Below are 12,982 nucleotides of genomic sequence, written 5' to 3'. Positions count from 1 at the left end.
GTAGTACGAATCGACCGTAGTCCTGTATTGACGCTTTGCCTGTTTGATGGTTCGTCGGAGGGCATAGCGAGATTTCTTATAAGCTTCCGGATTAGAGTCCCACTCCTTGAAAGCAGCAGCTCTAACCATCAGCTCAGTGCGGATGTTGCCTGTAATCCATGGCTTCTGGTTGGGGTATGTATGTGCGGTCACTGTGTGGACTACGTCATCGATGCACTTATTGATGAAGCCAATGACTGATGTGGTGTACTCCTCAATGCCATCGGAGGAATCCCGGAACATATTCCAGTCTGTGCTAGCAAAACAGTCCTGTAGGTTAGCATCTGCTTCATCTGACCACTTTTTTTATTGATCTAGTCACTGGTGCTTCCTGCTTTAATTTTTTGCTTGTAAGCAGGAATCATGAGGATATAATTATGGTCAGATTTGCCAAATGGAGGGCGAGGGAGAGCTTTACACATCTCTGTGTGTGAAGTAAAGCTGGTCTAGAGTTTATTTTAATTTTATTTTTGTCCTCTGGTTGCACATTTAACAAGATGATAGAAATTTGGTCAAATGGATTTTAAGTTTCCCTGCATTAAGGTCCCTAGCTACTAGGAGCGCCGCCTCTGGGTGAGCATTTTCTTGTTTGCTTATGGCAGAATACAGCTCATTCAATTCTCCTTCAATTCTCATTCTGACTGTGGTAGTATGTAAACAGCTATGAAAAATACAGATGAAAAATCTCGAGGTAGGTAGTGTGGTCTACAGTTTATCATGAGATACTCTACCTCAGGCGAGCAATAGCTCGAGACATCCTTAGATATCATGCACCAGCTGTTATTTACAAAAATACATAGTCCGCCGCTCCTTGTCTTAACAGACGCAGCTGTTCTATCTTGCCGGTGCAACGTATAACCAGCCAAGCTATATGTTGTTAGTGTCGTCGTTCAGCCACAACTCCGTGAAGCATAAGATATCACAGTTTTGAATGTCCCGTTGGTAGTTTAATCCTCCACGTAGGGCATCTATTTCATTGTCCAAAGATTGCACGTTTGCTAGCAGAATGGAAGGAAGTGGGGGTTGATTCGATCGCCTACAAATTCTCAAAAGGCGGCCTGCCCTCCAGCCCATTTTTATCCGCTTTCTCTTCACACAGATCACAGGGATCTGGGCCTATTCCATAGAAAGCAGTATATCACTCGCATCGTGCTCGTCAGACTTGTTAAAGGAATCTGCCAGTCTGCGGTGAGTAATTGCAGTCCTGATGTCCAGAAGTTATTTTCAGTCATAAGAGACGGTAGCGGCAAAATTATGTACAAATAATTAGTAACAAATATAAGTTGCAAATAAACAAACAAAAAACGAAGCGGTTGGGGACATATCAAATGTCTGCCTTCTTGTCCGGTGCCATTTTAACACCAGTGTATAATCTCAAAACAGTGTACCCTATATCAGTCCACCAAATCCAAGCAGTCTGATTAGTCTATTCTAGGCCTACTTGGAGTAGGCTACACAGTGAGAGTATGTGTAATTTACAATGGCAAGACCAAGACGAATGGATGTGCATGCTGTGTGAGAGTTTCTACAAGATGAAAACGACTCAGATGGCGGGGAAGAGTGGATTGTGACATCTATGAGGATTATTATTCTGATTCCTGCTGATTGGCTTTCCATATCTGGGAATGGATCCATATCAGGCAGCAAGTGAGCGAGTGTCGGATAATGTTTTGGATCAGATGGCATGGGTGTACGTGGTGAAAGGATGAACTCGCTGCTACAACATGCTTGACTTGGCTGCTATAAACGCACACGTGTTGTTCAATCAGTGCATGAACAACATCCATGAGCAGGAGGGAGTCGAATATATTTTTTAATATATTTTTTATTTGACCTTTTATTTAACTAGGCAAGTCAGTTAAGAACAAATTCTTATTTTCAATGACTGCCTAGGAACTGTGGGTAACTGCCTGTTCAGGGGTAGAACGACAGATTTGTACCTTGTCAGCTTGGGGATTTGAACTTGCAACCTTTCGGTTACTAGTCCAACGCTCTAACTACTAGGCTACCCAACTTCATTGTCCATCCAGAACAGACGTTTTCCTTTGGCGTCACCTTCCATTGAAAGGATCACATACTAGTCCATCATATTGCATACACTAAAAACATAGAGGACATTGCTACATTTACTCACAAATGACCGCTGTCCCAACTGCACTGGATAGATAAATATATAATATACTGATACAATTTACATTGTATTTAGTAGTCCAACGGCACAAGGAACAAATTAATGTTTGAACACGTTCTTCTTGGCCATGGCATTCTGAAGCGTCGGCAAGAGGGAAGCCTCTCCAACTGAGGGTTTAGAGGGTGGGAGGGGTCGCCAATGACAGCCAGTGTCTTATTTATGGTTGCCTTGTGGAACAGACTGGTCAACTGTGCCTGTGGTCGACCAATTACTTTGCTGGCTGTGTTTACTATTTTGGTCAGATTTTCCTTTTGCTCCCCACGCTCAGACTACCATACCAGACTGTCATATTGAACGTGAGGATGCTCTCCACCAAGCTTCTGTACACCCTCTCCAGAACATCCTTACTGACCACAAACCCCTTCAATTTACTGATTAAAAACAGGTGCTGACTTGCTTTAAAAAAAAAATAGTCTGCATTCTCTGTGAAACTGAGCATGTTATAAATTTGTGTCCCTAGGTATTTGAAATGCTCAACCACCTCCACTGATTGGTCGTTCAGAGATAGTAGCTGGGATATTGGCAAGTTGTTGCCATTGATGATCAGCTCCTTAGTTTCTTTCTCACATTGATGTGGAGGGCACTTGACCGGCATCCTTCTTGGAGGTTGTTGTTCTGTTTAAAATGACATTAGCATCAGAGTCCCAACAGAGACATGTCGTCCGTGTACTTGAAAAGGCTCACATTGTTTCCTTGGATCTTCATCTCATTAGTGTAGATGGAGAACCACAATGGTGAAAGGACACACTCTTGTGTTCAGGGTCAGTTCATCAGAGAGGACCCCATTCATGAGGACCCTCTGTGGCCATTCATCATGAGTCTGGCACACGGGCTACGTGAGTGAGGGCCAAGGCAGCAGAAAAGATTCCACGTGAGCCGTTGCGCAAGCCAAATTGCGCAGAGCTCCCATGGAGGAAAAACTGTAAGGTGGGCAGATGCGCTCACAACAGAACCCACAACACCGGTTTCAAGCGGCAAGCGAATTGTTGCAATCAAGTGAAAGTGACAAAGACTTGTGGTGACTGTTAGGACAAGGGATAACCGCTACATGAGATCCAACTGTTGCTTGAAGACTCACACCATACTGTAAATATGAGTGAGGCCACAGATAATGTGTCCAATAACTGACAATAATAGACTTTTTAACAGATGTCATATCAACCCTTATATTCATTATAATGCAATTATTGCATTTGTGCTGATTTTCACTATTCACAAGCACTGCTTGGCGCCTACACTGATGTTTAGACTACTGATATTTTCTTAATTGACCGGGTGTCTGGCAGTTTGGGTATTTATTTGTTTTGTCGTTTATAAAAAATGATATTTTACTGTGTTACAATGCACATTCTTTTGTTTCATAGTTGTAACAAAGGCACTCCACCGATGAAATAGATTTTTCCACTTTAAATTCAGTTTTTGGTGCTTTTTTTGTTTTTACGTAAAGCCTGCACAGTAACATGAACAAATGAAAATGTGTATGTTCTTTCAAATATGTACATTTTGGTATACTAATGTTACCATAAACACAACCAAAAAGGGGTCCAACGAGACCTGACTTTTCTAGTTGAATGGATTTATTAGACTGGTGGCTATTGGTGCTCCTCAAGGCCCAGCTATTCTCCTGTTAAATATGCATACGGTCAAATGACCATGGTGCTTTGAGGATAAAATGCTGAAAGTTTGTATTTTTTTGTTATATTTGTCTGAAAGTACTGATCAAGTTTAAAATACACACATTTAGGAAAAGTCAGGGACAGGTGGGTTCAAGGTTTTTAATGAAATTAAGTTATTGAAATTACAAAATTGAAAATGGTCGGATTGGCCGTTTTGGCAGTTCTAGCGTACAGATTATTTTAAAAGAGCTGACCCATCACTCTCTCAAATAGGGGTCACCAGGTTCGTGTTTATCTCCATTCTCTGTCGCTCTCTCCATCGTTCTCCTCTTCTCTCTCTTTTTCTAACATTTTGCGTCTTTCTCACCCCCTCTTGTTTACCCCCCACTCATCTCCTGTTTGGTAAGTTTAATTTAAAGGAAGGGGATGATGGTGTATAGGCAAAAACAGTGAACCACAGAGGGTTATTAAGTGGCTGTTACTCAGCAATCACACTGAGGATTTCCTCTTCCTTACCTCTTTCTGTCCCGGTCTCTTTCAGTGTAATTTTTGAATGGCAAATCAGGTGGCGTGTCCATCTGGCAAAGGGATAAAGTTTTAGGGGTGTCATGTGGGTAAGTGTATGTGATCTGACAGAAGAAGGTGGCTACAGTATTCCAATCTACTTCTCATGGAATGGAATACACACACACACACACACACTGTTCCCAGCTGCTTACCAGGGAGATAGAGAGAGCAAGATAATAAATAGCTGAATAACTGGCAGTAAGAGATGCTCTCTTCGGCAGACAGGTCTTTAATCAGTCTCTCGCTGTGCACCTTCCTCTTATGGCACATTTATGTTTAATCTCCATCCTGAGCAGGAAGAGGAGATTTGACTCTTAATTTGCAATGCTAGACCTGCATAACATCAGCCTTATTGTGGTGTGTGTGTGTGTGCGTGCGTGCGTCATCCCTACCTGGTCATGATGAGCAGTCTGAATGTGTACTGTCTTCCTCTATGTGGATCAGTGGGGAGCTGAAAGCCTGTCACAATAACACAGAACCCCAGGAAAACCGAAGGCTTCTTTAAATAGAATGACGGATGGGATGTTTGCGGTAAACCTCAAGGGATTTATTCAGTGTATCTCTAGTCTGTCTGTCTTTGTGTGTAGCAGAGACAGAGAATGGAATAAAACCAGCATTTATGTGTATCTATCAACTAGTGTGTATTTGTTACTTTGGTTTGTCTCTCACATCCCTCCACAGAGACTATTCCTTTCCTTTTCCATCTTCTGTTTTCACTCTCTTCCTCTCTCACTCTTCCTCCACCTCTCTTCTCTGGATGTGTCTGTGCTATCAACCATATGCTATGTTTTAATCTCTTCTCTATCTCCCTCCCCTCTCTCTTTTAGGATGATAACTGGGGGGAAACCACCACGGCGGTGACTGGCACCTCAGAGCTTAGTATTTCCCAGGAGGAGGTGGTTGGTCTGGGGAAGAGGTCAGAGGGCGGCCTGGGGCAGGGCTGTCGGCGTTACGCTCCCCTAGCTCTGGGCCTCTGTGTGGGGCTACTGGTCCTGGCCACCCCCCTGGCCTTCCTGGTCCTCCCGGCGGTGCTGTGGCCGGCCAGGCTGCAGGCCTGTGGCTCAGCCTGCGAGGGCCTCTTCCTCTCTGTGTCCTGTAAACTTCTCATCCTTCTGCTAGCTGTGTGGGCGATCTTCCTGCGCCAGGCCCGTGCCAGCCTGCCCAGGGTGTGTGTGTACCGAGCCCTCCTGGCCATGCTCACACTGCTGCTCACAATCTCCTACTGGCTGTTCTATGGGGTCCGCATCCTCGACTCACAGGTGTGTATGTTTCATAAACGTGCGTGTGTGTAAATCAAATTGTATTTGTCACATGCACCAAATACAACAGGTGTAGACATACAGTGAAATGCTTACTTACAAGCCCTTAACCAACAATGCAGTTTAAAGAAAAATAAGTGTTAATGTATTTACTAAAATAAACTGAAGTAAAAAATAAAATAAAACCAATAAGAAGAAGAAAATAGAAAAATAACATAGTTAAAGAGCAACAATCAAATAATGGTAGCGAAGCTATATACAGGGGATGTCGGTACAGAGTCGATGTGTGAGGGCACCAGGTAGTTGAGGTAATTGAAGTAATATGTACATGTAGGTAGAGGTAAAGGTAAAGTGACTGTGACTGAAAATGGGGGGGACAATGCAAATAGTCCAGGTAGCCATTTGATTAGCTGTTCAGGAGTCTTATAGCATGGGGGTAGAAGCTGTTAATTAACCTTTTGGACCTAGACTTGGTCCTCCGGTATCGCTTGCCGTGCGGTAGCAGAGAGAATGGTCTATGACTAGGATGGCTGGAGTCTTTGGCAATTTTTAGGGCCTTCCTCTGACACCTCCTGGTATAGAGGTCCTGGTTGGCAGGAAGCTTAGCCCCAGTGATGTACTGGGCCGTTCGCACTACCCTCTGTAATGCCTTGCCTTTTGAGTCAGTGGTCTGGCAGAGTGCCACAAGCTCGTGACGCTCGTTCACTTGAGAGTTAGCTTGCGTTCCATTGCTTTTCTACAGACAAAGGAATTCTCCAGTTGGAACATTATTGATGATTGATGTTAAAAACATCCTAAAGATTGATTCTATACATCGTTTGACATGTTTCACTGGCTGTTGTCATGTCGATCCCGTTAGCGGGATCTCAGCCTTAAGACGTTTTTAATGTGAGTGTAGCGAAATGCTTGTGCTTCTAGTTCCGACAGTGCAGTAATATCTAACAAGTAATCTAACAATTCCACAACTACCTATTACACACAATCTAAAGGGATGGAATAAGAATATGTACATGTATGGATGAGCGATGAGCGATGACCGAGTGGCATTGGCAAGATGCAATAGATGGTATAAAATTCAGTATATACATATGAGATGAGTAATGCAAGATATGTAAACATTATTAAAGTGGCATTATTAAAGTGACTAGAGATCCATTTTTTAAAAGTGACCAATGATTTCAAATCTGTATGTAGGCAGCAGCCTCTCTGTTTTGGTGATGGCTGTTTAACAGTCTGATGGCCTTGAGATTGAAAAACAGCTTCTGTCTCTCTGTCCCAGCTTTGAGGCCCCTGTACTGACCTCACCTTCTGGATGGTAGCGGGGTGTTAAGCAGTGGCTTGGGTGAACCTTTTGGCCTCCTGTGACATCGGGTACTGTAGGTGTCCTGGAGGGCAGGTGGTTTGCCCTCCCCCTGGAGAGCCCTGCGGTTATGGGCGGTGCAGTTGTCGTACCAGGCGGTGATACAGCCCGACAGGATGCTCTCAATTCCAGTTGGTTAACGCATGCTCAGAGTACCCTTCCTGGTAATCTGTCTGCCTTGCAGCCTTGTGAACTTAGACCTGTTTAAAGGTCTTACTCATATTGTCTATGGAGATCGTGATCACACGCCTAGTTAAATAAAGGTTAAATAAATCAAATAAAATCACACAGTTGTCCGGAACAGCTGGTGCTTAAATGCATGCTTCAGTGTTGCTTGCCTTCAAGCGAGCATAGAAGTCATTTAGCTCGTCTGGTAGGCTCGTGTCACTGGGCAGCTCACGGCTGTGCTTCCCTTTGTTGTCCGTAATAATTTGCAAGCCTTGCCACGTCCGATGAGCGTCAGAGCTGGAGTTGTACGATTCAATCTTAGTCCTGTATTGAAGCTTTGCCTGTTTGATGGTTTGTCTGAGGGCATAGCGGGATTTCTTAAAAGCTTCCGGGTTAGAGTCCCGCTCCTTGAGAGCGGCAGCTCTACCCTTTAGCTCAGTGCGGATGTTGCCTGTAATCCATGGCTTCTGGTTGGGGTATGTATGTACGGTCACCGTGGGGACGATGTAATCGATGCACTTATTGATGAAGCCAGTGACCAATGTGGTGTATTCCTCAATGCCATCGGAGGAATCCCGGAACATATTCCAGTCTGTGCTAGCAAAACAGTCCTGTACCTTAGCATCTGCGTCATCTGACCACTTACGTGTTGATCTAGTCACTGGTACTTCCTGCTTTAGGTTTTGCTTGTAAGCAGGAATCAGGAGGATAGAATTATGGTCAGATTTGTCAAATGGAGGGTGAGGGAGAGCTTTGTATGCATCTCTGTGTGTGGAGTTAAGGTGGTCTAGAGTTTAAAAAAAAAATTAAATCATTTTTTTACCTCTGGTTGCACATGTAACATGCTGGTAGAAATGAGGTCAAAAGGATTTAAGTTTCCCTGCATTAAAGTCCCCGGCCACCTCTGGATGAGCTTTTTCATGCAACTTGCAAACGTGTGTGTGTGTGTGTTTCCAGGATGAAGACTACCAGGGTATCGTCCAGTTTGCTGTGTCTCTGGTGGACTCTCTGCTGTTTGTCCACTACCTGGCCATTGTTCTGCTGGAGCTCAGACAGCTCCAGCCCTGCTACAGCCTGTGTGTTATACGCTCCACTGACGGAGAGACACGCTACTACAACCTGGGACAGCTCAGGTAATACAAACACACTCACATGCACACATACACACACTCAAAACCAACTGAAATATGATGTAGAGAAATTCAATCATTTCATAAGCATCTTAACATATCAAGCAAATCCATGCTGCTACAATCTCTTGCTAAAATGATGCAGCTGACTGTAGCAAAGTCATTGATCTTCCAGCAATATGAACTCTGTCTGTGTACAACAGTAGAGCCTCAGGGATCTGGCTAGTGTACTTATTGTGGCCCTGATGATCTGAGTAACCCTGTTGTGTCCACTATTGCCACTTAGCAGAAGCCAGTCAGCTGATCAATCAGCTAGCAGAAACATAGCAGAAACATCTACAGATAATCAGACTATTAAAGAATGCCTTCAGAATGCCCCCCACCCATGTGTGTGTGTGTGTGACACGAGACACTGTTGAACTGTGAGTAATTGGAGACTTATGTCCAAGGGGAAGAGTGGCAGTATTTTAGTTACTAAATCACCCAGAATGCTCCAGTCCTTACACTCAGGGGGGCTGTTCTGGGAATTGGGGCAGGGGCCTGAGAAAAGGGGTCCGTTTTGATTGATTATGATGAATTCTCTCTCGAGTAACTGATCTAAGGTCAGCTTTGTGTTTTCCCCTTTAATGGTTAGGGTTTGTGGAAGACAAACTTATCCTAGATCTGTGCCTTAGGACAACTTCTACCCAGAGCTGTGCTGGATGATTCCTCACCAAACTAGAACAAAACAACATCATGATTTTGGGGATTTTCACAAAATGTAATCCATAGAAGGATTACATTTTTATTATTTGTTCAATCAATACGCAGAATAAACAGCAGTGGACAAATGATAAATGCCTTGTCAGTGCAACCCAAAATAAAACCCACTCCATGGATTGTTGACATATTTGCAATTTTTATCTTAAAGCGTAATTGAGAGAATTGATTGAAGTTGGAGTATTTGTGACATTTAGGCCTTACCCAGGCCTCCTTTAAGTCTCCATAATGTTTCATCTGTAGGTGCACAATTCAATAGTTGGTGTCATATGAAGCCTTACGGCTTGTACTTTACAAGTAGTATTTTGATTTCAAATTTTTTTTGTAATGAATATTGAATAATGTCAACATGAATCTTGAAAATATATTTTATTATTACTGACGTATCAACATTCTAGAGTGGGATTTCTGCTAGTTTTAAAATCAACAGTGAAGAGGCGACTCTGGAATGCTGGCCTTCTAGGCAGATTTCCTCTGTCCAGTGTCTGTGTTCTTTTGCCCATCTTAATCTTTTCTTTTTATTGGCCAGTCGGAGAAATGGCTTTTTCTTTGCAACTGCCTAGAAGGCCAGCATCCCTGAGTCGCCTCTTCACTGTTGACATTGAGACTGGTGTTTTGTGGGTGCTATTTAATAAAGCTGCCAGTTGAGGACTTGTGAGGCATCTGTTTCTCAAACTAGACACTCTCTAATGTACTTGTCCTCTTGCTCATTTGTTCACCGGGGCCTCCCACTCCTCTTTCTATTCTGATTAGAGCCAGTTTGCGCTGTTCTGTGAAGGGAGTAGTACACAGTGTTGCACAAGATCTTCAGTTTCTTGCCAATTTCTCACATGGAATAGCCTTCAATTCTCAGAACAAGAATATAGTTTCAGAAGCAAGTTCTTTGTTTCTAGCCGTTTTGAGCCTGTAATCGAACCCACAAATGCTGATGCTCCAGATACTCAACTAGTCTAAAGAAGGCCAGTTTTATTGCTTCTTTAATCAGAACAACAGTTTTCAGCTGTGCTAACTTAATTGCAAATGGGTTTTATAATGATCAAGCCTTTTAAAATGATAAACTTGGATTAACTAACACAACGTACCATTGAAACACAGGAGTGATGGTTGATGATAATGGACCTCTGTACACCTACAAATTCCATAAAAAATCTGCCGTTTCCAGCTACAATAGTCATTTACAACATTAACAATGTCTACACTGCATTTCTGATCAATTTATTAATGGACAACAACAAGGACATTTCGAAGTGACCCCAAACTTTTGAACGGTAGTGTACATTGGCATATTAGGCAATGTAACCAATCACAGCCCTACTTTTAATTGTATCATTGCACATCCTGCAAATCACAAAGAAAGGGACACCATTTTGAATCTGTTTTCCCATTCACTCTGTTGGTAATGCTGACAGATTGGATCATAACTCTAAACGTAGCGGAGATCGCACTCTGGATCTTTGATATGCACTTAAGATTATATTATGTTCAACAATATATAGAACATTTTGCCAAATATATATCTTTTTTGTTCCAATTTATATTTGACAATGTTCATACATTTAATATAAGAAAGTTATTGAAATCAAGATTCTACTCATTACAGAGCAAGAAGCAAAGCTTTATATGACACCAACTTTTACTTGTGGCACCAACAGAGGAACCATTATGGAGTCTTAAAACCTCTTAAGGATCGGACCCTTTTAAAAAATATATCTCCTATAATCACATACCCAAATCTAACTGCCCGTAGCTCAGGACGTGAAGCAAGGATATGCATATTCATGATCGCATTTGAAAGGAAACATTTTGAAGTTTGTGGAAATGTGAAATGAATGTAGGGAGCACTGTATGACATAGCCCTGGTCTGCAGTCGTCTGGTCTGGGAGTAGTGTAGATATGAGGCATTCTGTAATGGACTATCTACTTCTTTTCTGATCTTTTCTTATAATCCATCTGTTCTCTCTACCCTCCTCTTATGCCTCTTTTCTCTCTCTCTCTCTCTCTTTCAAGGGGCTTTATTGGCATGGGAAACGTATGTTAACATTGCCAAAGCAAGTGAAGTAGATAATAAACAATAAAAATGACCTCAGAGTTTTAAAAAATTGTAGAACTCCACAAGTCTGGTTCATCCTTTTCAGCAATTTTCAAATGAACAGTAAACATTACACTCACAGAAGTTCAAAAATAATAAAGACATTACAAATGTAATTATGTACAGTATTGTACAGTAATATACAGTGTTGTAAATAATTATGGGTTGTATTTACACTGGTTGACCTTTTCTTGTGGCAACAGGTCACAAATCTTGCTGCTGTTATGTCACACTGTGGTATTTCACCCAGTAGATATGGGAGTTTATCAAATTCGGGTTTGTTTTCGAATTCTTTGTGGTTCTGTGTAATCTGAGGGAAATACAGTTGAAGTCGGAAGTTTACATACACTTAGGTTGGAGTCATTAAAACTTGTTTTTCAACCACTCCACACATTTCTTGTTAACAAACTATAGCTTTGGCAAGTCTGTTAGGACATGTACTTTGTGCATGACACAAGTAATTTTCCCAACAATTGTTTACAGACAGATTATTCCACTTATAATTCATCTTATCACAATTCCAGTGGGTCAGAAGTTTACATACACTAAGTTGAACTGTGCCTTTAAACAGCTTGGAAAATTCCAGAAAATGTCATGGCTTCACAAGCTTCTGATAGGCTAATTGACATCATTTGAGTCAATTGGAGGTGTACCTGTGGATGTATTTCAAGGCCAACCTTCAAACTCTGTGCCTCTTTGCTTGACATCATGGGGAAATCAGAAGAAATCAGCTAAGACCTCAGATTTTTAAAAGAATTGTAGAACTCCACAAGTCTGGTTCATCCTTTTCAGCAATTTCCAAATGCCTGAATGGACCACATTCTGTACAAACAATAGTATGCAAGTATAAACACCATGGGACCACGCAGCCATCATAGCGCTCAGGAAGGAGACGCATTCTGTCTCCTAGAGATGAACATACTTTGGTGCGAAAAGTGCAAATCAATCCCAGAAAAACAGCAAAGGACCTTGTGAAGATGCTGGAGGAAACAGGTACAAAAGTATCTATATCCATAGTAAAACAAGTCCTATAATGACATAACCTGAGAGGCCGCTCAGCAAGGAAGAAACAACTGCTCCAAAACCGCCATTAAAAAAGCCAGACTACAGTTTGAAACTGCACATGGGGACAAAGATCGTACTTTTTGGAGAAATGTCCTCTGGTCTGATGAAACAAAAATAGAACTGTTTGGCCGTAATGACCATTGTTAATCTGTAATCTGCATTTTTGGACACCGATCATGGCCGATTACATTGCACTTCACGAGGAGACTGCGTGGCAGGCTGACTACCTGTTATGCGAGTGCAGCAAGGAGCCAAGATAAGGTGCTAGCTAGCATTAAACGTATCTTTATAAATAAATCAAAATCAATCTTAACATAATCACTAGTTAACCACAAATGGTTGATATTCCTAGTTTATCTAGCTTGTCCTGTGTTGCATATAATCAATGTGATGCCTGTTAATTTATCATTGAATCATAGCCTACTTCGCCAAACGGGTGATTTAAAAAGCGCATTCGTGAAAAAAGTATTTCTTAAAATCAAATCACAAGTATATATTTTTAAACCTGCATATTTAGTTAATATTGCCTGCTAACATGAATTTCTTTTAACTAGGGAAATTGTTTCACTTCTCTTGCGTTCTGTGCAACAGAGTCAGGGTATATGCAGCAGTTTGGGCCGCCTGGCTCACTGCGAACTGTGAAGACTATTTCTTCCCAACAAAGACAGCCAACTTCGCCAAACGGGGGATGATTTAACAAAAGCACATTTGCGGAAAAAGCATAATCGTTGCACGAATG

General features: G+C 42.1%; 1 protein-coding gene across 1 annotated transcript in view; it reads left to right on the top strand.

Annotated features, from left to right (window-relative positions):
- LOC118385827 (vang-like protein 1) overlaps positions 1 to 12,982 on the top strand; it is a 52,924-nt gene that overhangs the window by 31,313 nt on the left and 8,629 nt on the right. The window contains exons 4-5 of the mRNA XM_052522350.1: positions 5,241 to 5,672; positions 8,158 to 8,333. Coding sequence (XP_052378310.1) covers positions 5,241 to 5,672; positions 8,158 to 8,333 — 608 coding nt within the window. The remainder of the gene's footprint in view (positions 1 to 5,240; positions 5,673 to 8,157; positions 8,334 to 12,982) is intronic.

The sequence above is a fragment of the Oncorhynchus keta genome, chromosome 7, assembly GCF_023373465.1.
Source record: "Oncorhynchus keta strain PuntledgeMale-10-30-2019 chromosome 7, Oket_V2, whole genome shotgun sequence".
Taxonomy (NCBI): domain Eukaryota; kingdom Metazoa; phylum Chordata; class Actinopteri; order Salmoniformes; family Salmonidae; genus Oncorhynchus; species Oncorhynchus keta.
Note: the sequence above shows the minus strand (reverse complement) of the source record. Positions and strands in the feature narration are given on the sequence as shown.